The 25,019-nt window shown below is 37.7% G+C and overlaps 1 protein-coding gene and 1 non-coding gene across 9 annotated transcripts in view; one reads left to right on the forward strand and one right to left on the reverse strand.

The window, feature by feature from the left end:
* Positions 1–25,019, forward strand: part of LOC107839091 (protein DDB_G0276689) — a 105,309-nt gene that overhangs the window by 71,269 nt on the left and 9,021 nt on the right. For 5 of the 8 annotated variants that reach the window (XM_047395808.1, XM_047395810.1, XM_047395807.1 and 2 more), the window contains 5 exons: positions 1,744–1,972; positions 3,636–4,001; positions 15,251–15,352; positions 16,908–17,051; positions 21,653–21,741. In XM_047395808.1, the coding sequence (XP_047251764.1) occupies positions 1,744–1,972; positions 3,636–4,001; positions 15,251–15,352; positions 16,908–17,051; positions 21,653–21,741 (930 nt within the window). Of the gene's footprint in view, positions 1–1,743; positions 1,973–3,635; positions 4,002–14,131; positions 14,375–15,250; positions 15,353–16,907; positions 17,052–21,652; positions 21,742–25,019 lie in introns of those variants that run through there. The other 3 variants (XR_007044141.1, XR_007044142.1, XM_047395811.1) reach the window with 3 other exon arrangements.
* Positions 14,637–14,754, reverse strand: LOC124886933. Its single transcript, XR_007044330.1, has one exon. It is a non-coding gene; the product is annotated as a U5 spliceosomal RNA (small nuclear RNA).

Here is a 25,019-nt window from a genome sequence, read left to right on the forward strand (position 1 = left end):
ATTTAGTTAATGTACAAAGTTATTTTGAGATTATAATTTTAAAGTTATAGTCATCAAATTAATTTATTTCATATTTTAATTTTTTTTAAATCAATAAATTAATTAAATACATTAACAAACGTTGAAGAAAAAAATTTAAAATAAAAAATAAAGAAAAATTGAATGTTGAGGTGGCATCCACTTACGTCACATGGCACTTAACTTGCCAAGGTGGAAAAATGTTAAAATGAGGGGTATATTTGACAACTTTGCTAACAACAGGGGTATATTTGATCCTATAGTTTGACTAGGGGCAAACTTAACCAATTAATCAAAATAGAGGGGTATTTTTGACCCTTTTCCCATTTTTTATTCAACGATACGATTAGAAAGAAAATAGGAGAAGACAACATGGATCCTGGCTCCGCTAGCACGTATGTGGATCATGTGGAGAGAAAGAAATGGGAGAGATTTTGAAGGCATAGATATGAATTTGTAGCATTGAGGAGTAACCTCTTATCCCTTATTTCCTTATGGTTAATCCATGAAGTCCCTCTTTGCATAGAAGATTGTTGATCTTTGCAGAAAACCATATCTTTTGTCGGTTTTACTTTTTGGTATACTACTTTTATACGGGTTAAGCATCAATAATGTTTATTACTTTATCAATGATATTGTAGGTATGTCTTTTCTTGTTTGGGCTATGTATTTAAGAGGACAATCAGTTACTGACATGAGCTAATTGTTTTACCTTTGTCTTTTTTATTTTTCTGTGGGGGATAGAGGTATGGTGGTAGTGGCTGTTTCTATTTGACTTGGTGTTCATAGAATTCAACCTTGAATGTCAAACTTCAGAATGTTTGGCTGTTCCACACTGCAATTTTACAGCACTTTCTTGTCTGTTACATTTTACCTAATTTTAATCTGCTATATTCCAGCTGATAGTGCCGTATCGAGTGTTGATTGTTAGTCATTTTATGTTTGAATAGTATCTGGTTTTCATCCTGTTTGGGCAGTGTACTGACTGGTTTCTGGCATAGTACAGTAGATTTTGAAGATCATAGATAGGAACAATGGATTTTGTAAGTGATTTGGAGTTCCCTATGTTGGTCCTTGTTTATAGTTTTTGTTTTTGTTAAGTATCCCACATTGGAAAAGGGATGGGTAATTAGTCTCCTTATATGGACTTGAACAATCCTCCCTCATGAGCTAGCTTTTGAAGTTGAGTTAAACCCAAGATCCATTCTTTACAGTTTTCAATAGCAAACTTCCATCACCTCTCCGTCGAGAAACACTATTCTTTGTAGTGTAACTTAGTTATTGAAGATTCCTTAATGGACAGAAAGGAATAGAAGATGTTTTGATGGTTTATCAACTCCAAGTCATTGTCAAGGCTAGATGTCTCTTATATTTGTTTAGTTGGTGCAATGTAATCCCTGTAGATACCCCTGACAACTTTTTGAAGTTAATTAGCTCTCTGGTTTGTAAAATAGCCTCCTCCATTGAAGGAGCCAACTACATTTTTTGTGAGCTCAATTGCAATATCCTTGTACCATCTTTTTGCATCTTGTTGCTAGCAATGAAACTTTTGCTTCATGAAAAAATAAGACTTTGTCAATAATTTGAAGTTCTTGTCTTTGATCACTCTTTTCTCTGAGTGAGATACACAAAAAAATGCCTCAGTCATCTCATTTCTCTATTGGTATGTTTACCTTCACTATTATGGTTAAATTCTCATCTTGGTTTTCCTGGCAACAATGCAAGGTATGAGCATTTGGCTCGAAGTGCACCAGCCATTTTAGATGATTCTCTTTCTGCTGATTCCTATCTCAATGTGTTATACATGCCATCCACATTTCCACGGTCGGAGAGATCCAGGTCTTCCCTAGAAGCTTTAAATGACAATTCTTCCAACAGTACATATTTTGAAGATGGACCTAGGAGCAACTTGGACAGCGTTAGGTATATTGAATGCATCAGTTATTTTCAAGAAGTAAGTTTCAAATTTTACCTATCACAAGTACACTTTGGGATTACTCTATTTGTTTTTTTTTTTTCAAAATCCTTAACTCAATTCATATTTTGATGAGCTTGCTTGAAGCATCTGTATCTATTTGTTATATTGGAGTGTTACTTGTGGCAATTTGATCTTTTGTTTTTCTCTTCAATATCTTGCATGCATGTATACTATGTATAGTTAATAACCCAATGACTGCACGATTTCTTAGTTTGTCAATTATGAAGGCTATTCTTTCTTTTTTTATATCTCATATATTATTTTCATATGAGGCTTCTTTATCATTTAATTCAAAAGTTTGGAGTCTTCTGATTTATTGTAGGTGACTTTCCTGATGTTTGAGAGCGAACAGCGTCAAATATTATATTGAGTTTGGAAATGGAGAAATTGAAATAGCAGTTAGCAATCTGAAAATATGTCACATTAAATTGAGATCATATAAAGCTTGTAAATTTTTTCCCTTCTCGAAATAAAAACTAGCTTTTTCGTATGCATATACTAGACTCACTCTATATATGCTTTAATGTTTTCTTTATCATTTTCTTCTTTTCTGATTTTCTACACCTTCCTCTACTAATGCTTCTTAGCTTCTCTTGATTTGCTTCTTTTTCCCTGTTTTTGTTCTAAGATGACTCTTTCTTCTTGTTAGGACAGTTGAGTCCTCTTCTTGTTCTCTATTCTACTTTCTCTGCTACCCATGATTTTCTTCCGCTTAATGATTTTTCATTCTTGTAGAGTTATAAGTTAATTGGATGGAAAATGAAAACCAGTTATTTCAATTAAGGATATTATCATGATAGGTACTAAAGCAATTGAATATGAATTTGAGTGCTGTAGATTAATTCGTTATTATGGCTGATAAATTGAAAATTAAAGATCACTGCTGCAATTCATGTTGTCTCTCTGTGAACTTGTTGGAACTTTTTTGGTGATGTTGAATATTGGGATTAATATTTTCTTACATATTGGGTGTTTTAAAGTAGTTTTGTTAAATACATTTTGATGTTACTAGTACTAAATTCGTAGTTAATTGGTACCAATCGGTAAAAATCATAGTTATTTGATAATTTTCCATTTTTTGTAAATTCTGCGGTTTGCTTAAGAAAAACATTCCCTTTGCTTCCTGTCCAAGTTTCTAGAAGTAGTGACACTTTCTTTTTGCGTTTTCACCTTTAAAACTCTGGTAAATCCATTGTGCTTGGTGACTTGTAATCTTCTTCTCTCAAATAAATCGTCATTCTTGACATATTGAAAGAGACTGTATGATAACATTCTTTCCAAGTATTTCTCAATGGTTATAAAATTGTTTCATATTCTTCAAACTTTTGAAAAGTTGAATTGCAGAGTAAAGAAGTGGACCCTTGCTAGAATAGGAAGCATCTCTTATAAATTGGATAGTGAAGGTTATTGTCTTTGGAAATTGAATGAGTTATTTCCTTCTTCTAGGACGAGAGAGCCTAAATTCCAAATGCTTTATGCATAGCTCTTCCTACCCCCACCACCTCATTCAATTTTCTCTTTATCTCTCTATGTTGGTCTTCAGCTTATTGATATGGGAATTCATTCCTTGTTCTATGTAGAGCAGTGAGGCATACTTGATGTCTGTGTTACAACTGATGTATTGCACTTTAAAATGCAGTATGCTCGTCAACATCTGTTTGATTTCATGTTTCGACATGGCCATTACAAGGATGCTTGCTTGTTATTTTTCCCTCCCAATTCTGTTCCTCCACCTCCTCAACCATCTTCATTGGGCGTTGTCACTTCGTCTTCTTCCCCTCAACGACAAGATCCTTTGGCTACAGATTTCGGGACCCTTGATCTATTGTGTGATCTGTGCATTGCCTATGGGGCCATGCCCGTTTTGGAGGAAGTACTGTTGGGAAGAACTTCAGATATAACATCACTTGATCCATCAGTAAACAAACATACAACTGCAGCACTTTCTCGTATCTGTAATTATTGTGAAACTCACAAGCATTTCAATTATTTATACAAGTTTCAGGTATGATTCACGATCTTTTCCTTTGAATTGTTTCTTCCAAATGTGAAGTGTGAGAAGAATATTATTGAATTGTTGTAACTACATTATTACATTTAGGCTCTATTTATAGACAATACATTCCAATCCTTTTCCTAATAGGACACTACATTATAATCTTTTTTCAAGTAGAATTTTATATGCTATTCCTATTCCTACTCCTACTCATATTCTAACACTCCCCCTCAAGCTGGTGCATAGAAGACATGTACCAAGCTTGTTATGGATGTAACTAATATGAGAATCGGTGAGGGACTTGGTGAAGATATGTGCAAGAAAACTGATAAGGACTGCTTTGAATGTCTGGGAGACCTCAATTGAAACGGAACAAACTGAAAAAGTGATCCGAAAAGTAGTAAATATTGCCGTAAAGTCAATGTGTCGCTGGAAAATTGTCGTAAACTAGTATAAAATATAAGGGTCATCTCGAAATCAAGAGACGAGTAGATCTTGAACATTAAAGTCACCGAAAACTTAGTCGAAACATGCTCACACGTCGGATTATTAGATTTGATAGCTGAAAAGTGATTACAATCTGAGAAAAAAAAAGTATATGGTTAGGGTCGGAATGATGACACGATCCTACTGAAAAGGAGAAATATATGTAGGGTCGGAATGACGGCACGACCCTATTGAGAAATAGAAATTATATGAGTAGGGTCGGAGTGACAGCACAATCCTACTGGAAAAGAAAAATTATATGGGTAGGGTCGGAATGATGGCACGACTCTATTGAAAAAGATCTGAGGAGTCATCGGAAAGACGTACGGAACTATGTAAATTAAATCTGAGGAGTCACTAGAAAGATGCATAGTTCTATGCAACTCAAATATGAGATAGTAGTCCGGAAAGATGCATGGTGCTACGCAAATCAGATATGAGAAAATAGTCACCGAAAAGAAGTACGGTGCTAAGAAAAATAGATATGAAAAAGTAGTTACCGGACAGATGTATGGTGCTACGCAAAGATATGAGAAAATAGTCACTAGAAAGATACACAGTGAATCAGTGACCCAACTTTTGTTAACATAATCATTGGCCAGACGGGCGATATATATGGATTATAGCCGCCCGCCGGCAGCGGAAACTCTTTGATTCTTTACCAAGATCGTGGAAGCTCTGATACCATGTGAGAAGTATGAGAAGAATAATATTGAATTGTTGTAACTACATTATTACATTGAGGCTCTATTTATAGACAATACATTCCAATCCTTTTCCTAATAGGACACTACATTATAATTCTTTTCCAAGTAGGATTTTATATGCTATTCTTATTCCTACTCATATTCTAACATGCAGCAACAGTGACCCTACCATTCAATCTGATGTTAAATTTTTTTACATGTACCTTTGGCATTATAGATTTTAGTAGGTGGAGATGGAAAAAATAATAGGACTAGTGAAACACATCCATTTCATCAGATACACTAGGTGAAACTTTGACTAAGAGTGGACTGCCTCTCTGCTCTGGCTTGTTACTTACAGTTTTTAAGGAATGCTTCAGCTCTTAATCCCAAAAACAGATAAAATAATCCAGATTCTTAAATTTTCATTGTTCTTCAGTTTTAATGTATAACTTCTGTTAAATTGTGGGACCATGGCCTTGTATCTAGGTTAAACTGTTAGAGAGAGTACACTTATTTTTTAACTATATTTTCAGCAACTTTTTTACTGTAAGTTGGTTTCTTGATCCAGGTTTTCTGATAAAATTCAAGAAGCCAAATTTTTTTTTTTTAAATTTCCACTAGCTTCACTCTAGAAGTCTTACGGCTTTGATGTTCTCTAACCTGTAGATCTTAATTACAAATAAGTGACATATTATGCTGTATCTCGAACCGGGGGTCTATTGGAAACAACCTCTCTACTTCTTCGGAGGTAGCGGTATGGTCTGCGTACATCTTACCCTCCCCAGACCCTACTTTGTGGGAATATATTGGGTTTTTTGTTGTTGTTGTTGTTGTATTATGCCTATTGAACTTTCGACGACTGACTCGGGCAGTGAAGGTGAAGGACCTCACTTTCAACATGCATTTTGTATCTACAGAACATTGAAGTACCTACTTGATGGCCTAGCTAGCTTCCAATTCAAAAGACTCTGGATGTCTTTGTTTTCTCATCACATTTCCATAACTAGTTCATTCTTATCTCCACTCTCCACTCTATCAATTAAATTAAACACCTGAATAATATTGCAAAAGGTTTTGCAGTCATTCGCCAACCTTAACTATGTTGCCCCTGGCCTTTTTCACATCCTTTTTGACACTCGGATGATGCATTGGATGTTTGCGGGACTTAATCTGTTGTGTTAGTTTGGCTGGGAATCAGTGGAACCTCACTTTTTTCTTTGGTATGAGTTCGGTTGACAATCAATTTCTCCCAAAGCATCCTTAATTCTAGAATGGTGGCACTTGCTGTAGTGTAACTCATTTTACTTTGTAAAGGGACAAAGACTTCTGCATTTCTCTGCTACATCGTGTTATGTGATAGAAGGATTCCTACCAACGTGTATAGTAGGTTGTATGGAACAGTTGTGAGACCGGAAATGTTACATGGTAGTGAATGTTGGACCACCAAAATCCAATACATACACAAGATGAGTGCTATAGAGATGCAGGTACTAAGATGAATGTGCAGTTGTGCAAGATCAGATTAAAAATGACTGCATTCACCAACAGGTGCAAGTAATACACATTGAGGTTAAAATGAGAGTAGGTCGCTTGAGATAGTTTTGTCCTGTCATCCATCGAACTATAGATGCACTGTAATGTAGGTTTGAGAGTAAGGTGACCTAAAATCACAGTGAAGGAAGTTGTTTGAAAGATCTATGTTTCTTGGAAACAATGCAGACTAGGCTAAGATAGAGAATAATGGAAGACAAAAATCCATATAGGTTATCCACTAGTTGGAAGGAAATAGATTTTTATCTCCTAGTACATTGGTTTTGGACCTACTACTTTTCTTCGAGTACCTTGACTTTATCATAGATTTATATTTCAGTAAAAATCTAAAGAACTTTCCTTGTTTATTACTTTCTCCGCCGTCCCATTTTATGTGTCACCTTTTGACCGGGTATGGAGTTTAAGAAATAAGTAACGACTTTGTGAAGTTTACCAAATTGTCCTTTCTAGAAAAGAAAAGGAGTACTATCTTTAAAATTAGGTGGGACCAATAAGGATAAAAGAGGAATTGTGCCTTTAAATAGTTGCCAAGTAAGGATGTGACTTCTTTTTGGGACAGGCCAAAAAGGAAAGTATGCCACATAAAATGAGACGAAGGGAGTATTATTACTATTGTTTATATAATCGTGGTGTTTGGCTAGCTTGCATGCATCTCGACTAATTCCATGTGGGACTTGAATCATAAAAATAAATTAGTATTTTTTGGAAATTCTCGGTAAGAAAGAAGGGGTTGTGTTTTTTATTCTGGTTTAACTTTTAAGAAAAGGAAACTCTTACCTCCCACCAATACAGAAATCGGGTAACTTTGTCCATCAAGGAAACATAGGAAGAACTCACCTAGCATTCTTGCGTCTGCTAAGATTTGAACTTGAACTCATGGTTCAACCCACCTTATTTTTATGTTCATCTGTATTTAACTTATTTTGCACTTTTATTTTTATTTGGTATGATGATAACATGAGTTGAGCTTAAATGAAGAAACATGGTTAGGGAAGAATCATATAGCTGACCCAACTTGCTTTGGTCCGAGTCGTAGATGTTATATGACCATTTGCAAAAGATAAATTAGTTGGCTTTGAGGGGGCGACCCTATTGGAGTTTGCGAGGGCCTTTGGGCTGGTGGTGGTGAACTCGGGCTTCCCGAAGAAGGACGAGCACCTGATCACTTTTCGGAGCGCGATAGCCAGGATCCAGATTGACTTTTTGTTGCTTAGGAAAGGGGATAGGGCGTTGTGTAAGGACTGTAAAGTCATCCCGAGTGAGAATCTCTCGACCCAACATAGGCTTTTGATTATGGATTTGGGTATAAAGAAGAATAGAAAGAGGAGGAGTAAGGAGTGTAGACCGAGAATCAAGTGGGGCGGCTTGACGCCAGTGAATGCGTGGGAGATAGGGGAGAGGGTGGCGGGAAAGGGGGTGTGGGAGTGTAGGGGGGACGTGGATAGTATGTGGGACAGGGCGGCAAGGTGCATCAGGGAGAATGCAAGGGAGGTGTTGGGTGTTTCTAGGGGCCGGGCCGGACACCATCGGGGGGATTGGTGGTGGAATGAAGAGGTGGAGAAGAAAGTGGAGACCAAGAAAGAGGCGTATGCTAAGTTGGTGGAAAGTAAGGACGAAGAAGAGAAGCGGGTAAACAGGAAAGAGTACAAGCTAGCGAGGAAGGAGGCGAAGTCAGCGGTCACGGCAGCTAAGACGGCCGCTTTTGAGAGCCTGTATGCAGGGTTACAGGGGAAAGGAGGGGAGAAAAAGTTGTTTAGACTCGCTAAGGCTAGGGAGAGGAAGGGTCGCGACCTCGATCAGGTGAGGTGCATTAAGGGGGAGGACGGTAGAGTGTTGGTGGAGGACGGCCACATAAAGAAGAGATGGCAGTTGTACTTTCATAGGCTCTTGAATGACGAGGGGGACAGAGCTATTGTGTTAGGGGAACTGGAGCACTCAGAGAAGTGCCGGGATTTTAGCTATTGTAGACGTTTTAAGGTAGAAGAGGTTAGACAGGCAGTCCGCAGGATGCGTAGGGGTAGGGCGACGGGGCCGGATGAGATACCGGTGGAGTTTTGGAAGTTCGTTGGAGAGGCTGGGGTAAGGTGGTTGACTGGATTGTTTAATGAAATTTTCAGGACGGCAAAGATGCTCGAGGCGTGGAGGTGGAGTACCATGATCCCTCTCTATAAGAATAAGGGGGACATTCAGAGTTGCAATAACTATAGGGGGATTAAGTTATTGAGTCACTCTATGAAGATCTGGGAGAGAGTGGTCGAGGTGAGGCTGAGACGGATAGTGTCCATCTCGGAAAACCAGTTCGGATTTATGCCCGGCCGCTCGACGACGGAGGCAATCCACCTGGTACGGAGGTTGGTGGAGCAGTATAGGGAAAGGAAGAAGGATCTGCACATGGTGTTTATCGACCTGGAAAAGGCTTACGACAAAGTCCCCAGGGAGGTGCTGTGGAGATGCTTGGAGGTGAGGGGAGTACCGCAGGCATATATCAGAGTAATTAAGGATATGTATGAGGGAGCGAAAACCCAGGTGAGGACGGCGGGAGGAGACTCAGAGCATTTCACTGTCCGGACAGGATTGCATCAGGGATCTACTCTTAGTCCCTTTTTGTTTGCATTAGTAATGGATGTGTTGACGCGGCGTATTCAAGGGGAGGTGCCGTGGTGTATGCTCTTTGCAGACGATGTAGTTCTGATAGATGAGACTCGAGGGGGGTGTAAATGACAAATTAGAGATGTGGAGGCAAACTCTTGAGTCTAAAGGGTTCAGAGTGAGCAGAAGCAAGACAGAGTATGTGGAATGTAAGTTTAATGACGTGAGGCGAGAGAATGAGGTAGTAGTGAAGCTGGAAGCACAGGAGGTATGTAAGAGGGACAAGTTCAAGTATCTCGGGTCCGTGATCCAGAGTAACGGTGAGATTGACGAGGATGTCTCGCACCGTATTGGGGCGGGATGGATGAAGTGGAAACTCGCATCGGGGGTGCTGTGTGATAAGAAGGTGCCGCTCAAGCTTAAAGGCAAATTCTATAGGGTGGTAGTCCGTCCGGCCTTGCTGTATGGAGCGGAGTGTTGGCCAGTTAAGAACTCCCACATCCAAAAAATGAAGGTGGCAGAAATGCGGATGTTGCGCTGGATGTGTGGACTGACTCGAAGGGATAGAGTTCGGAATGAGACTATCCGGGAGAAGGTTGGTGTGACTTCAGTGGAGTGTAAGATGCGGGAAGCACGATTGAGATGGTTCGGACACGTGAAGAGGAGGGGCATGGATGCCCCGGTCCGTAGGTGTGAGAGGCTAGCGTTGGATGGTTTTAGGCGGGGTAGGGGTAGGCCGAAGAAGTACTGGGGTGAGGTGATTAGGCGGGACATGGAACAGTTACAGCTCACCGAGGACATGACCCTAGATAGGAAGGTCTGGAAGAGGCGAATTACGGCAGAAGAGTAGGGCCAGATTGGGTCGCTAGTGTAGGGAATTACTTGGTGGGGGTTTTTATTTTTTATTCCTGTTATGATTCCGTATTCAGTGTTCCATGCTTATTACGAATCTGTGTGCTTTCCTCTGCTTTCCTCTGCTTTCCTCTGTTTTATATTCCGTATGGGTGTCGTATTGATATTATTGTCATCTGCTTCTGTGCTTTACTATGTGTTTGTGTGATATTTTGTGCCTGAGCCGGGGGTCTTTCGGAAACAGCCTTTCTACTTCATCAGAGGTAGAGGTATGGACTGCGTACATCTTACCCCCCAGACCCCACTAAGTGGGAATACACTGGGTTTGTTGTTGTTGTTGTTGAACATGAAAGCTTCTCCATGAGCCCATATTTGGCCTCAATTATGTTTCTCGGGAGTCCTTTTATTTCTTTGCTAAATTTCCATAAAACTTTTAGAAAATAAACTTAACTTGGTGTTGAAGTGTTCGTCACCCCTACTCTTCTTTTTCAATTTATATGGGCTTTCCTCTCTAACTATATGTGGTTTATTTATTATTTTTTTCCCTGAATAACTAGTAGACACTCATATTTGCATGTTTTTAGGTTCTGGTTCCCTACTCCACACGCTTTCATCAGACACCTCAACTTGATCAGAATAGTTATTGAAAATTTCTCAACCATGTGTGAACCTCACACACATTAACGTGTTATCCACGTCAGATAAAATATTCAACTTCATTATTTTTCTTTACAAAAACTTTTTTTTTTTTTGTTAAAATACAAAATTAAAATCCTTAATTCCTTTGTCAAAAAAATCCTTAATTCAGCCAATTTACTCTTTCCTCTCACAAATTATCATTACCTTCTTCTCACCAAAAACTAAACTCCTGGTGACTTCTTATACTGATTCTTATTAGTCACCGGATGAATCTGTGGACTGTGACTAAATTATCTGGAGGAGAAAATCTCATTAACCTGGAAAGGCGATGAAAGTGCAACCTTGCTTGCTTTCCTCGACTCTACTGCCACATTTGTTTTCTGCCGTAAACTCCATAAAAACCAAACTTTGCTTCCATTGTTCGATTCAATATTGTGAGAAATATAGGAGAAAAATATTATTGAATTGTTGTAACTACATTATTACATTGAGGCCCTATTTATAGACAATACATTCCAATCCTTTTCCTAATAGGAAACTACACTACAATCCTTTTCCAAGTAGGATTTTATATACTATTCCTATTCCTACTCCTACTCATATTCTAACACTCCCCCTCAAGCTGGTGCATAGAAGACATGTACCAAGCTTGTTATGGATGTAACTAATATGAGAATCGGTGAGGGACTTGGTGAAGATATCTGCAAGAAAACTGGTAAGGATTGCTTTGGACGTCTGGGAGACTTCAATTGAAATGGAACAAACTGAAAAAATGATCCGAAAAGTAGTAAATATTGCCGTAAAGTCGATGTGTCGCTGGAAAATTGCCGAAAACTAGTATAAAATATACGGGTCATCTCGAAATCAAGAGACGAGTAGATCTTGAACATGAAAGTCACCGGAAACTTAGCCGAAACATGCTCACACGCCGGATTATTAGATTTGATGGCTGAAAAGTGACTACAATCAGTGGAAAAAAATAAGTATATGGGTAGGGTCGGAATGATGACACGACCCTACTGAAAAAGAGAAATATGTGTAGGATCGGAATGATGGCACAACCCTATTGAGATATAGAAATTATATGAGTAGGGTCGGAATGACGACGATCCTACTGGAAAAGAGAAATTATATGGGCAGGGTCGGAATGATGGCACGATCCTACTGAAAAAGATCTGAGAAGTCACCGGAAAGACGTACGGAACTATGTAAATTAAATCTGAGGAGTCACCATAAAGATGCATGGTGCTATGCAACTCAGATATGAGACAGTAGTCCGGAAAGATGCACGGTGCTACGCAAATCTGATATGAGAAAATACTCACCGAAAAGAAGTACGGTGATAAGAAAAATAGATATAAAAAAGTAGTCACCGGACAGATACATGGTGCTACGCAAAGATATGAGAAAATAGTCATTAGAAAGATACACAGTAAGCCAGTGACCCAACTTTTGCTAGCATAATCATTGGCCAGACGGGCTGCATATATAGATTATAGCCGCCCGCCGGCAGCGGAAACTCTTTGATTCTTTACCAAGATCGTGGAAGCGCTGATACGATGACTACAATCTGAGGAAAAAAATAAGTATATGGGTAGGGTCACATATTCTAACAAATATAAGGAGGTAGTATAGAATCATCAATTGATAATTAGGTACAGGAACTTCTTATTGAACAATGAAGAGCGTTATGGGAGTAATCAGTCCAGATCTTGTGACGAAGTCAATTGTATTTTAGAAAAAAATCCGGGCCTATGTCTAACCCATTTCAGCAAATTTATGGTAACCTATGTTGTGGTTGTATCAAGTTTATTCTTTACAACAGCTTTTCAGCATGGGGTGCTGTGAAGGAGACCCGGTTTTTTGTCTCTAGGTTGATAAATGAGGGGGGAGGGGGAGGGGAAGGGAGGAAGCAGAAATGGGAGAGTGTGCCTCTGAATCCTTTTTCCCTCATTTTCTTATGGTTCGTCTTTTGTTTTATTGAGTTAACCACTGAACACTCTTTATATGTGTGTAAATCACGCTCTTTGTCCAACTCAGTCATACTGATACCGCATAAGCCTGATCAATGGTTGGAAACGTTTAAAGTAGCTGTTTTGACCAAGTTGAGGAGTTTGGATGAAAGCCCATATAGTAGGGAGTCAGGACGTCAGAAACGGTGCAAGTACGAGTGTTTATTTCGCTACTCAGCCTTCTGTATTAGGTGGGGATAATCTAATGAACCAAATGATAATGGAATAGATAAATAAAAATACTAGTTTTTAATTCTAGATCTTTCTATCCATGCCCACCTTGCTCATAAACTCACTGTCTACCCCGATCAATGGACTGATCAAGCTTGTGGAATTGCTTTGTTTCTTAGCTATTATCTGAATTTCACACCATTGTGGATTTGGAGGGATATTTCTGAATGAGTTAGCTCAATGAACCTTGAGTCAGTTGGAGATTTCAGTTGAAGATCTTCACATCCATTCGAAGTTTGGTCGTATAACCTTGTAGACAGTAAATTACATGACTAAGTTCCCTCTCATAAGGTCTATTGGAGCTCAAACTTGTGACGAGGCCCAAGCTGTTATGTCATATGAACTTTTCTAGTTGTATTGCTTTAGCTCAGAATGGTCAATTTCTAGCTAGTTCTCTCTCTCTCTCTCTCTCTCTCTCTCTCTCTCTCTCTCTCTCTGTATATAGTGGGTATCTACTAAGTACCTTTACCCATTTTCTGCTCATTTACAATTGTGGGTTGGGGTCAATGGAGAGTCGGGACAAGATAGCATACAAGCTATTGCTAAAATGAAATGAGCAAAAGGTTGAGAGAAGAGCTAGCTGATTATTCCCTCAAGTTATTGGGGTTTAAATATTTGTTCTAATAAATGAAACAGAATTAAAGAATATATAACTACCGGAAACAATTGATCCTGTACTGTAATGTTGATATTTCTAACACTCCCGCAAACTGGTGTATTTAAATAATATGTACCAAGCTTTCTGCATATGTAACTTGTTCTAGGACCAGCAATGGACTTTGTAAATATACCTGCAAGGTGATCATTTGACCTTGCAAACTTTGTGTGGCAATGTAATGACAATCACAAAATGATTAATCTCTATGTGTTTGGTCCTCGCATGAAACATTGGATTTGTCCAATGTGAAGTGCAGCTTATTTATCACATAGAAGTTGCATCCAGCCAGTCTCTCCAAATTTCAGTTCTTTAGTAGTTCCGTATGGGTTTTCATATAGTTATTGCCCTTGTCCAGCATTCCTTTTTTGTAGTAGACCTTGCAACTACATTTTGTTTCTTACATTTCCAAGATGCCAAATTTTCCCCAACTAGATGCAGGATCGAGAGGTATATCTTCTGTCAGTTAGAGTGACTTTCCAAATCTGCATCAGTATATCCAACAATTCGCTCATGTTCTCAATCTTCGTGAAGGAGTCCTCTTTCTGGAGAAGACTGCATGTATTGAAGGATACAAATAACTGTATTCCAATGACTATCATAAGGAGCATCCAAGAACATACACCACTTGCTGGGAAGACAATGTTAACTCCAGTCATAGACTCATAGTTAGGTAATTTAACTTGGCTACCAACCTCAGAATCACTAATAGGTTCCCCTAACCCAGTAGTAGTTTAACATTTCAATCCATCTGAGTATCAATAGGCCTACAGTTGTCATTCTTGTCTCCTCGAGAATATTAGAAACATACTTCCTTTGTGACATGGTGAAGTCTTTTATTTAGATTCTGCGACCTTTTTTTTTTCTTTCTTAATTACTGTTTGCTTTTGTATCCGTAATGAAATATCAGGCTAAATCATTTGGACTTAGTATTGTAGGGGTCACTCTATGAAAAGTAATCCCTCCAAAACTAGGCATATGTCATCGGTCCAGCACGCACACGATATTCTTTAGTAAAAGGTGAAAGAATAGTTCGCTTTGTGCTCACTGCATGGCTGGGGTAGATTCTGCAACCTCAATACCTAAGAAGTACCTTAATCAATCCTTGGTCTAGAAGTGCTGACATGATGCTTCGATTTGATTATTCCCTCTTCATTGTTACCAATGATGACTACATCATCAACATAGACCATCAAATCTAGAGTTGAGTGACAATTAAACACAAAATAATCATTTGCACTATGAATCCGCCAAAGTCCTGAATAAATTTGCTGAATTTGCTAAACCACATGCAATTTATTTTCTTAAGAGTACTGGTCTAAAGAAAGAAAATGTTCTTGATGTTTCAATTGCCATGGAAAGAGCAGATTGATCAAATTTGAGACATTTCACATACCTGCTTTTCTCTTTTATGTTGATCTCTGCTGGATTGCTACTGAGTTTGCTCAAGTTTAACATATTCTATGGTAGGTTGCCTTGGTCGATTTGCTTCCATTTGTGTCTGTACTAATACCATATCTCTTCTTGTGAATTTGAAAATTGCTTGATGATCAGGTGATAAAGAAGGATCATGTGGCAGCTGGGCTTTGTTGTATACAATTGTTTATGAACTCTTCTTCTCAAGAAGAAGCTATAAAACACTTGGAGAATGCCAAGGTCAGTTCAATTTAAGAACTTGTTCTACTGCACATCTGCGTTATGGATGGTGTTTATGACACCAATATATAATTAGTTTTCGAATCCTAAGCCCCAGAGTTGTGCTCTCTTTACTCTCTGTCCTAAAAGTTTCTTGCTTAGGAAGCCAACAAAAACTAGCTAAAGTCGCAGTTTAATATAAAGTGAGAGGGATTCTAATGCAAGAAATGCAGTCATATTGCAACTGGAAAAGATGTGACTTTGACACTAGCCACTGGATGTTTCTCAGCTGCCTTGTGAATGATGATGGGTGGTTGCTCCTTGAATTGGATTTTTCACGAAGTGATGGAATCTCTTTTTTAATTTATTTTAATTGCAACTTAAGAGAGTTTATGTATGGGATATTCATATTTCTATAAATTGCATTTTTTTTAATGATAGATCCATTGATCAACAAGAAAAACGAAAACTCTTAATGGATGGGATCAAGTGAAGCACTCATTTATTAGTTCTAAACATAGCAGGCTCAATTTCATTGTTCTAGGACCTTAGAATAAATTTTCTCTATATGATGTATCACGAAAATAATAAGAATGTTTCTCGAGAGATTTATTTGTGCCATCTGAATAGTTGTATGAGGTGAACATTTCAACATACAGTTATGTCGTTAACATCGACTTTTGATTGGCTAACAATTTAAATATAATTGATATTACAGTAGCGAATATGATTTGGTGGTGGTATTTGTTTGAAATTCTTGGATAGTCGCGAGAAATCCGCATAACTTATTTCCATGTGTTGATGCTTTTTCTTCCACAGAAAAACTTTGTTAGGCTTATATATCTAATTGTGTATATAAAAGCTTGATTGCTTGGTCAAACAATGTGTGTATGTGTGTGTGTATATATATATATAGTTTTTTCATGTGTGTAATTATATAGTCATTTTATTATTTTTCTGAGAATATAGTTATCTGTTATGTTATTATGTTTATCACATTAATTAGTATGTATTATTATTTTGTTTGATAAGTTAAAATCAGCACTGCGGTCTTACTAAGACTTCTTTCAGAAAAATCTTATAGACCTATATCCTTTTTTCTTTTTGAGAATGAATCCACCTATATCTATTTCTTTGTCTATAGTATATGAATATAGAAAATGCATGGATTTTAAAACAGTATAGATTATGTTATTTATACATCAGCATCTCAGCTAAGCCAATAAATGAATATGTGCATGGGTAAGTAGTTTGAGATGATTGCTTGACATAAATGACAGAAGATATACACAACGTGAAAGTACTGGTATCGTAATTGCTTCAAAAATATATTCCTCCTTGTGAATTATCACAAACTGTTTTCTCTTTGCCATTTGTCTACTGCATTTCTAGTATATCCATACTCTTTATCTGCATCTTTAGATCCTCTGCTCTTTCCCTATGCAGATATTACATTCATAGTGTATGCCGCATTTCTCCTTGTGAATCTTAAATTATATCACCTTCTGTGTGGTTTTCATTGCTCACTTGTACACCTACTTCTGTGTCGTCTGCTTATCATTCATTTGTGATGTAGATGCATTTCGAGGAAGGCTTGTCAGCACGGCATAAAGCAGGAGAGTCTACTAAGCTTATTACCAAGGGCATCAGGGGTAAAAGTGCCTCTGAGAAACTAACTGAAGAAGGGCTTGTCAAATTTTCTGCTAGAGTTGCTATTCAGGTGAGTATAGGATGCTTGTAAGCCAACATTGAAAATATCTTCACCAGTCAGCCAAAATGCAGTGTGTTTTAGGTGCATATCCCTGTTTCTTTTTGTTGCTTCTTTGAATTTGATCTGCTTTCTGGAGCTTATTCTCTGGTATCGAAGAGTTGATGCTTTGGATGAGAGCTATTTTAATTTCCCATGAAACTTCTACAAGGATCCAGAATCATGGGATATTCTTCTCAAAACAGGAAGATTTTCAAGTCCTCCATTTCATTTCTCATCTCTAGAAGTTGTATAACTCTCTTGCATTCACTATCTATTTTAGGAAAATTATATGTGTTGGAATATGAGTAGGAATAGGAATATTATATAGAATCCTACTTGGAAAAGGATTGTAATGTCAGTGTCCTAGTTGGAAAGGAGTCTAATGTAGTGTCTATAAATAGGGTCTCAATGTAAAATTTAGATACAACAAATCAATAATATTCTTCTCTTATATTTCTCCCATGGTATCAGAACGTTGATGAGAAAAGTATCGTCATTGTGCAATTTTTATCTTCTCCGTTAGTGTTTTCTTTTTTTCTTTTGTTCCAGAAAATAAGCCCACCATTTTTTTCTGATTTCGGCGACTGAACACTTCCCAGAATCCGGCAACATATTTCTTAATTTTTTGCTCGGTTAGTCCTATGATTAAGTCATAACCTTTAATGAGGAGATCAGAAAATCAAACGTCACAATCCATGATTGATAAGTGGGAGGTCGTTTTGGAAGATCTCAACCTAAGTGTAGTTATTGTAAAAGGCTTGTACACACTCGTGACATATGTTATTCTCGACCTAAGTGTAGTTATTGTAATAGGCTTGGACATACTCGTGAAATGTGCTATTCATTGCATGGCCAATCACCTAAAAATGCCCATGTTGCACAGTCTAACACCACATGTAATCAATAGGTGTATTTATCTGAAAAGGAATATAATGAGTATCTTCAGTATCGAGCAAGTAGATATTATTATCAGTAGCCTCAACTGCACAATCTCCTACCTTTGGATCATGGGTTGTGGACTCTGGCGCTTCTATCATATTTCTTGTGATAAATCACTTCTATCAAATATTGTTTATTGACAGTCTCTTCCAAATGTCACTTTAGCCAATTGTAACCAAACCAAGGAAGTTGGATAAGCTAGTCCCCCTATCCTCTGTCAGTTTAAATTCTGTGCTTTTGGTCTCTGGTTGTCCTTTTAATCTTGCATCGGTCAGTTGTTTGACTCGTGCCGTAAATTGTGGCATATTATTTTTTGAGGTCTCTTTTATCATGCATGGCCGTAGTACGGGACAAACAATTGGTTTAGGATATGAATCACAAGGCCTCTACTATCTTACCTTTCCTGACTCCTGCATAGCATGACTGATTCTTCGGACGTAATTAACAAACGTTTGGGACATCCTACTTTGTTCAAGTTACAAAAGATGGTCTAGTTTGTCTAGTCTATCCACATTGGATTGTGAGTCGTGCCAACTTGGGAAACAAACTCGAATTACCTTTCAACGTAGTAGTGAGAATCGTGCAGAGTCTATTTTTTCCTTAGTTCGCTCTTATGTTTGGGGTCCTAGTAATCAGTTCAACCTTAGGCATCCATTATTTTTCTAGCTTCATTGATGATTATTCAAGATGCACTTAGGTTCTCTTAATGAAAGATCACTCTGAATTGTCTCCTATATTCAAAAGTTATTGTGCTGAAATACAAAATCAATTTGGTGTCTCTGTCACTACCTTTCGTAGTGATAACGCCTTAGAATATATGTCCTCCCAATTTCAACAATTTATGATTCATCAAGGAATTATTCATCAGAATTCTTGTCCGTATACCCCTCAACAGAATAGAGTTGTAGATAGGAAGAATAGACGCCTCATCGAGACTACTTACACTCTTCTCATTCAGTCCCATGTTCTGCTGCATTTTTGGGGCGTTGCAGTTAATTCATCTTGCTATTTAATTAATCGGATGTCTTTATCTGCCATTCAAACTCAAATTCCTTATTCAGTGTTGTTTCCTCAATTACTTCTATACTCTCTTTCCTCTCGTGTCTTTGGAAGTACATGTTTTGTTCGTAGTTTCACCCAATGGAAAGATAAATTAACCCCTCGTGCTCTCATATGTGTCTTTTTTGGTTATGCTCGAGTACAAAAGGGTTATTATTGCTACTCGCCTAGTCTTCGTCGGTACCTTATGTCAGCTGACGTCACATTCCTTGAGTCATCCTTACTTTACATCTTCTTTTGATCCTAATCATTTTAACCTGAGGTCTTACCTATATCGACTTTTGAGGATCCTACCGTTACTACTACATCTCCATCCGTAGTGCCGCCAGCCTTACTTGCATCGATTTTTGAGGAATCTTCAGTACCTTCTATAACTCCATTTACATGCCATAACTCTTGACTTATCATCGTCATCCACATACAACATCAAGCTCTGATGATTATCGTCCTGCACCTAACCCTGCACCTGCTACAGACTTGTCTCCTCCGATTGCACTTTGAAAAGGTATATGGTCCACTCGTAATACTAACCCTCATTATACCTTTTTATCATTATCTATCATTACCCCATTATGTCTTTATATCATCTTTCTCCCCAGTCTCCATCCCTAAGTCCACAAAAAAACACTTTGTTATCCATCATGGTGGCAGGCTATGATTGATGAGATGTCTACTTTACATTCGAGTGGTATTTGTTAACTTGTTCCTCTCCCTTTAGGTAAATCAATCGTTTGTTGTTGTTAGGTTTATGCTGTAAAAGTTGGTCCCGATGGCCAATTTAATCGACTTAAGGTTCGCCTTGTTGCCAAGGGGTACACTCAGATAGTTGGGCTTGGGCTTGATCATAGTGATACTTATTCTCCCGTGGTTAAAATAGCTAAAATAGCATCTGATCAATTTTTTCCTCCTTGGTTGTTATTTGACACTGGCCTATTCTTTAGTTGGATATTAAGAATGTTTTTCTTCATGGTGACGTTGGAGAGGAAGTTTATATGGAGCAACCACCTGGTTTTGTTGCGCAGAAGGAGTCTAGTCTGATGTGTCGATCACTATATGGTTTAAAACAATCTCCTCGAGCATGGTATGGAAAGTTCAACATAATAATTCAGAAGTTTGACATGATTAGTAGTGAAGCTGATCACTTTGTGTTTTATCGACATTCTACTCCAAATCTATGTATTTATTTGGTGGTTTACGTTGATGATATTGTTAATACCGACAATGATTAAGATGATATCTTTAGTTTCAACCAACACCTTTTTTAGCATTTCCAGAAGTATTTTTTAGGTATTGAAGTTGCTCTCCAGATCAGGTATTATTATTGCGCAACGCAAGTATGCCTTGGACATTTGACACTCCTATGAATCTAAATACTAAACTCCTGCCAGGACAGGGGAAGCCACTCTCTAATCCTGGAAGATATAGACGTCTAATTGGTAAGTTGAATTATCTCATAGTGACCAGACTTAACATTTCCTATCCTATGAGTATTGCCATATGGATTCTCCCTATGATAGTTATTGGGATGCAATTGTTCGCGTTGTTCGATATATCATATCAACTCCAGGTAAAGGACTACTCTTGAGGATCGTGGTCATAAGCATATCATTGGATATATATACACTGATTGGCAGGATTACCTTGTGATAGACGTTCTACTTCCGGATATTGTGTTTTAGTAGGAGGTAATTTGGTGTCCAGGATGAGTAAGAAACAAAGTGTGGTTGCTCAATCTAGTGCAGAAGCAGAATATCGAGCAATGGCGGTAGCCACTTGTGAGCTAGTTTGGATTAAATAGTTATTGAGAGAGTTAAAATTTGGAGAAATCCGTGAAATGGAACTTATGTGTGATAATCAAGCGGCTCTTCGTATCGCATCAAATTCGGTATTTCATGAGAGAAAAGATACACTCTAGGATATTGCTACAAAATTTGTGAAATCGATTGATCAGCTTGGAAATATTTTCACCAAGTAATTACATTTGTAACTAGCTCAGTACGTATGACTTATATGCACCAGTTTGAGGGGGAAGTATTAGAATATGAGTAGAAATAGGAAGAGAAGATACACTCTAGAGATATTGCTACAAAATTTTTGAAATCAATTGATCAGCTTGCAAATATTTTCACCAAGTAATTACATTTGTAACAAGCTAGGTACGTATGACTTATATGCACCAATTGGAGGGGGAGTATTAGAATATGAATAGAAATAAGAATAGTATATAGAATCCTACTTGGAAAAGGATTGTAATCAATGTCCTAGTTGGAAAAGGAGTCTAATGTAGTGTCTATAAATAGGGTCTCAATGTAATAATTTGGACACATCAATTCAATAATGTTCTGCTCTTATATTTTTCACAATATGTATCAAAATAAGCATCTTTTAGAGTCATTTGCTCATTAGAAATGATTGAGGAAGGAGGATTTATAAATGACTTTGCAGATCCAATGAAAATGTTTCTAACATTATTCAATATGTTGATTGAAGTGAGCATTCATAAGGGTTTTGATGCTTAAGTTGTTTCACGCCTATCTTGAATTGATGATTGTTCATGCTTTGCTGATTTGCAGATAGATGTTGTCAAATGCTTTAATGATGCAGAAGGAACACAGTGGAGACATTCACTTTTTGGGAATCCAAATGATCCTGAAACTTTCAGGTGTGTTCTAGTTTTTGGTTTTTGTTCTCCTTTCGTCTCGTGATTTTTCAGCCAGTCTGCACTATTCAAGTTCAAACTAGGCAGTTTTGGCTACAAAATTAAGAATTATATTTACCATCTCTTCCTAGCTGCACACAAAGAAACAGAGAGAATCCAGAAGATTGTCCCTCCTTGATGGGGTGATCTGAAATGCTTCTAGTTAACTTAAGACTGTTTTGGTTGTTTATGTTTTATATTTTGGTTTTCTGTATACCATGAAGTTAGCGATATCTGTATTTTTTGCTTAAGTAATAATTTGTTGATGCGGTTTGATCTGAGTCCTGCTGTACAAGTGGTATGCACAAAATAGATTACCTAAACCAAAATATAACAAATAACATGCAGTCATCTGTAATCAGTGTATGAGGTTGCACATAAAACATTGTCCAGCAACAAAAACTTGGCCCTCATCTTTATCAACCGACTCAAAGGCTCACCTATTCCTTTCCAAATACTCAGCCAAAGGAGTTACATCCTATAATCGCCATCTTTGGTTCCTTCTGTGAAGGCCCAACCAAGTATCATGTCCTTCACTGTAGACAACATTGTCCGTTGGTCTCAAGAGATTTAGTATGATTCACCTTAACTGACTTGCCACCTTGCAATGCAAGTATCTTGGGTGTAGATGCTAAAATTGTATTTGGTTTTAGCTGTTTAGAGTTAGCAGGCTCCATTAACTATTGCATGACTATTTGCTTGCTCGTATGCTTTCTCTATTTCTTTTTTCATTTGTATACGACAACTGTGGGAACCACCCCAAAATTCCATACCTTTTGTGCAGGCAAATTAGACAGGGAGTTGGGGGTAATTGATTATACTGACCTGTTTGATTCCGATATCTTACCCCCCCCCCCCCCCCCCCTCTTCCAAAACACACGCACACAAACCAAAAAAATAATAATAACAAAAATAAAGAAGAAAGTTATTCGATATTTTTCTCATTTTATCTTCTGTTTATGAAGTCTATCATACTCGCGGCCTTGTTTTCAAAGTTGCACCAGTAATTTTTATTCTGGATCTTGTGGTGGGCAATATACAAAGAAAACTCTTTGTTGAGTTCAGGACTTCAGGCTTTATGAAACTTAAAAGTCGTAGACAGTATGAAATAAAGAAAATTGCCTAAATATCGATATTTTTTATTATGACGGGGTTGGAATATTCTATCTATTTTCCTAGATAAATTCTCAGGTATAACAAAACTGATTCTCTCAACTCTTCACACACCACATCAAACTCATGGTGATGAAGCTACTTGAGTTTATACATCAAAACTGAAAATCAAGTCGAGCATGGCAAACGAAGCTACTATTAGAGAGAATAATCTCAATAGTGTCAGTAATGTCACGTAGATAGTAAAACAGTGGCCTTATAGTGTTGAAGGACTAGTGAACAATCACACAAATAAAAGTGGCCTGGTATACGCAAAACCTAGCCCGGACACCACTGTTTTCTTAAAAGAAAAAATTGTGCTGGAATTCGTTCTCCAAGAAAGTTGTTGGTAATTGCGCTGCGAAATGAAGTCTTTTTTTTGTTTTTTTCAATAAGGTAACAGAGTATTCAATCCAAAAACATCAGCATAGGGTACTTCTCAAGCAGAAAACCAAAATAGTGTATAGGGCTTGTTAGTCACAAATTACACTTCGCCAGGAAAAGTATATCCATACTCCCCCACCCTTACCCCAAATATATATCATGTTTACGCCAAAACTAAAGAGGCTTAAGACAATTCATTTTCACTTTCAGAATGGACTAACTCTATCCCCAAACTGTTTTGTGTTCCTCTCCTCCCATATTGTCCACCACTTGCAAGCTGGATTGGACTGCCACGAATCCTCCTCTTCCTTTCTTTTTCCAATTTCCTTCCAGTTACACAGAAGTTCTAGAGTTGATCTGGATAACACCTTGGGGTGGCAAAATGAGTAAAAAGTTCTAGAGTTGATCAAGATAACACCTAGGGGTGGCAAAATGGGTAAAATTTATGGTTATCTGCTCGATCCAATCCATTTTAAATGGGCCAGATATCCGATCATTTAAAAGTAGGTCAAATATGGATCAACCCATATTATCCATCATAAATTATGGATAACCCATGGGTATCCACTAATTGTTTTTTTTTTTTTTTTGATCTGGTAACATATGGGTATCCACTAATTTTTTTTTTTTGATCTGGTAACATAAAGTATGTAAGAGTTTAGGAACCTTTGAAAAGTACATTAGTAAGGGTGTGTTTGGTATGAAGAGAAATATTTTTCAATGTTTTCATGTTTGGGTGGCTTAATGTTTTTAAAAATAAATTTTCAATGGACTTATTTTCCTCTAATTTAAGGAAAATGACTTCCCTACATAATTATTTTCAATATTTTCCTTAAATGAGGAAAATATTTTTCAAAACTTTCCTTATACCTCACCACCTCGAAACGGGTCCCAATCCCTGACCTGAGTTTGACCCCGACTCTCAAGTCTCAGTTATGTCCCCGACCTGGACACAACTCCCGACTATGACCCTTACCCTTACCGAAACTGATGAAATATCCTTGCTTTTCTCACAGTACCAAACGGCCCCTCAGTATCTAAGACATATGGACCAACCCACATTTAAAATCTGTCCGGACAATATACAAGTATTAAATATATAGAAAAGGAAGTTTCTTTATTTGTCACAATTGAACAAAGTTTCTACTCTGTGCATTAAAAAGAAAGTGTTATAATGCATATATATTAAATGCAGAAAACTTGATCATCTCCTACTACAAACAACAGACAGAAAAAAATTCCAAAAGGAGAGAATTACTAAATTGCTGCTTCTTCTTTTGAGCTAAAACCTCCAGAATAGCATCAATTTCCTAATCCGAACCGCCCCCAACTCCTGGTTCCCAATCCCGAACCCGTCACCAACTCCTGACCCGACTCAGGACCTCTTATTTTTCAAAAAAAATATTTTTTAGCAGAACACAAAGAAGGAAGAAAGAAAAGCACTGAGAGTGCTCATTTGTATATATGATCATAAGAAGCATTGGATAATATGGACATCCATATTATCCATTAGATTGCCCCTTTTTTTCCATATCAAATATGGGTGGTCGGATGTTTTATCCATTTTCACTTGACTTATTTTTAACCCTCCCATTTCCGACTCTACCTGCCCGTTTTCCATCCCTAGTAATACCATCCTAGGACACAAAAGAGTATGTGCCACAGATCTGCAGTTGTCTGACAATGTAGAAACAGATGTTCATTGC

This window comes from Capsicum annuum, chromosome 8 (genome assembly GCF_002878395.1).
Source record: "Capsicum annuum cultivar UCD-10X-F1 chromosome 8, UCD10Xv1.1, whole genome shotgun sequence".
NCBI classification, from domain to species: Eukaryota; Viridiplantae; Streptophyta; class Magnoliopsida; order Solanales; family Solanaceae; genus Capsicum; species Capsicum annuum.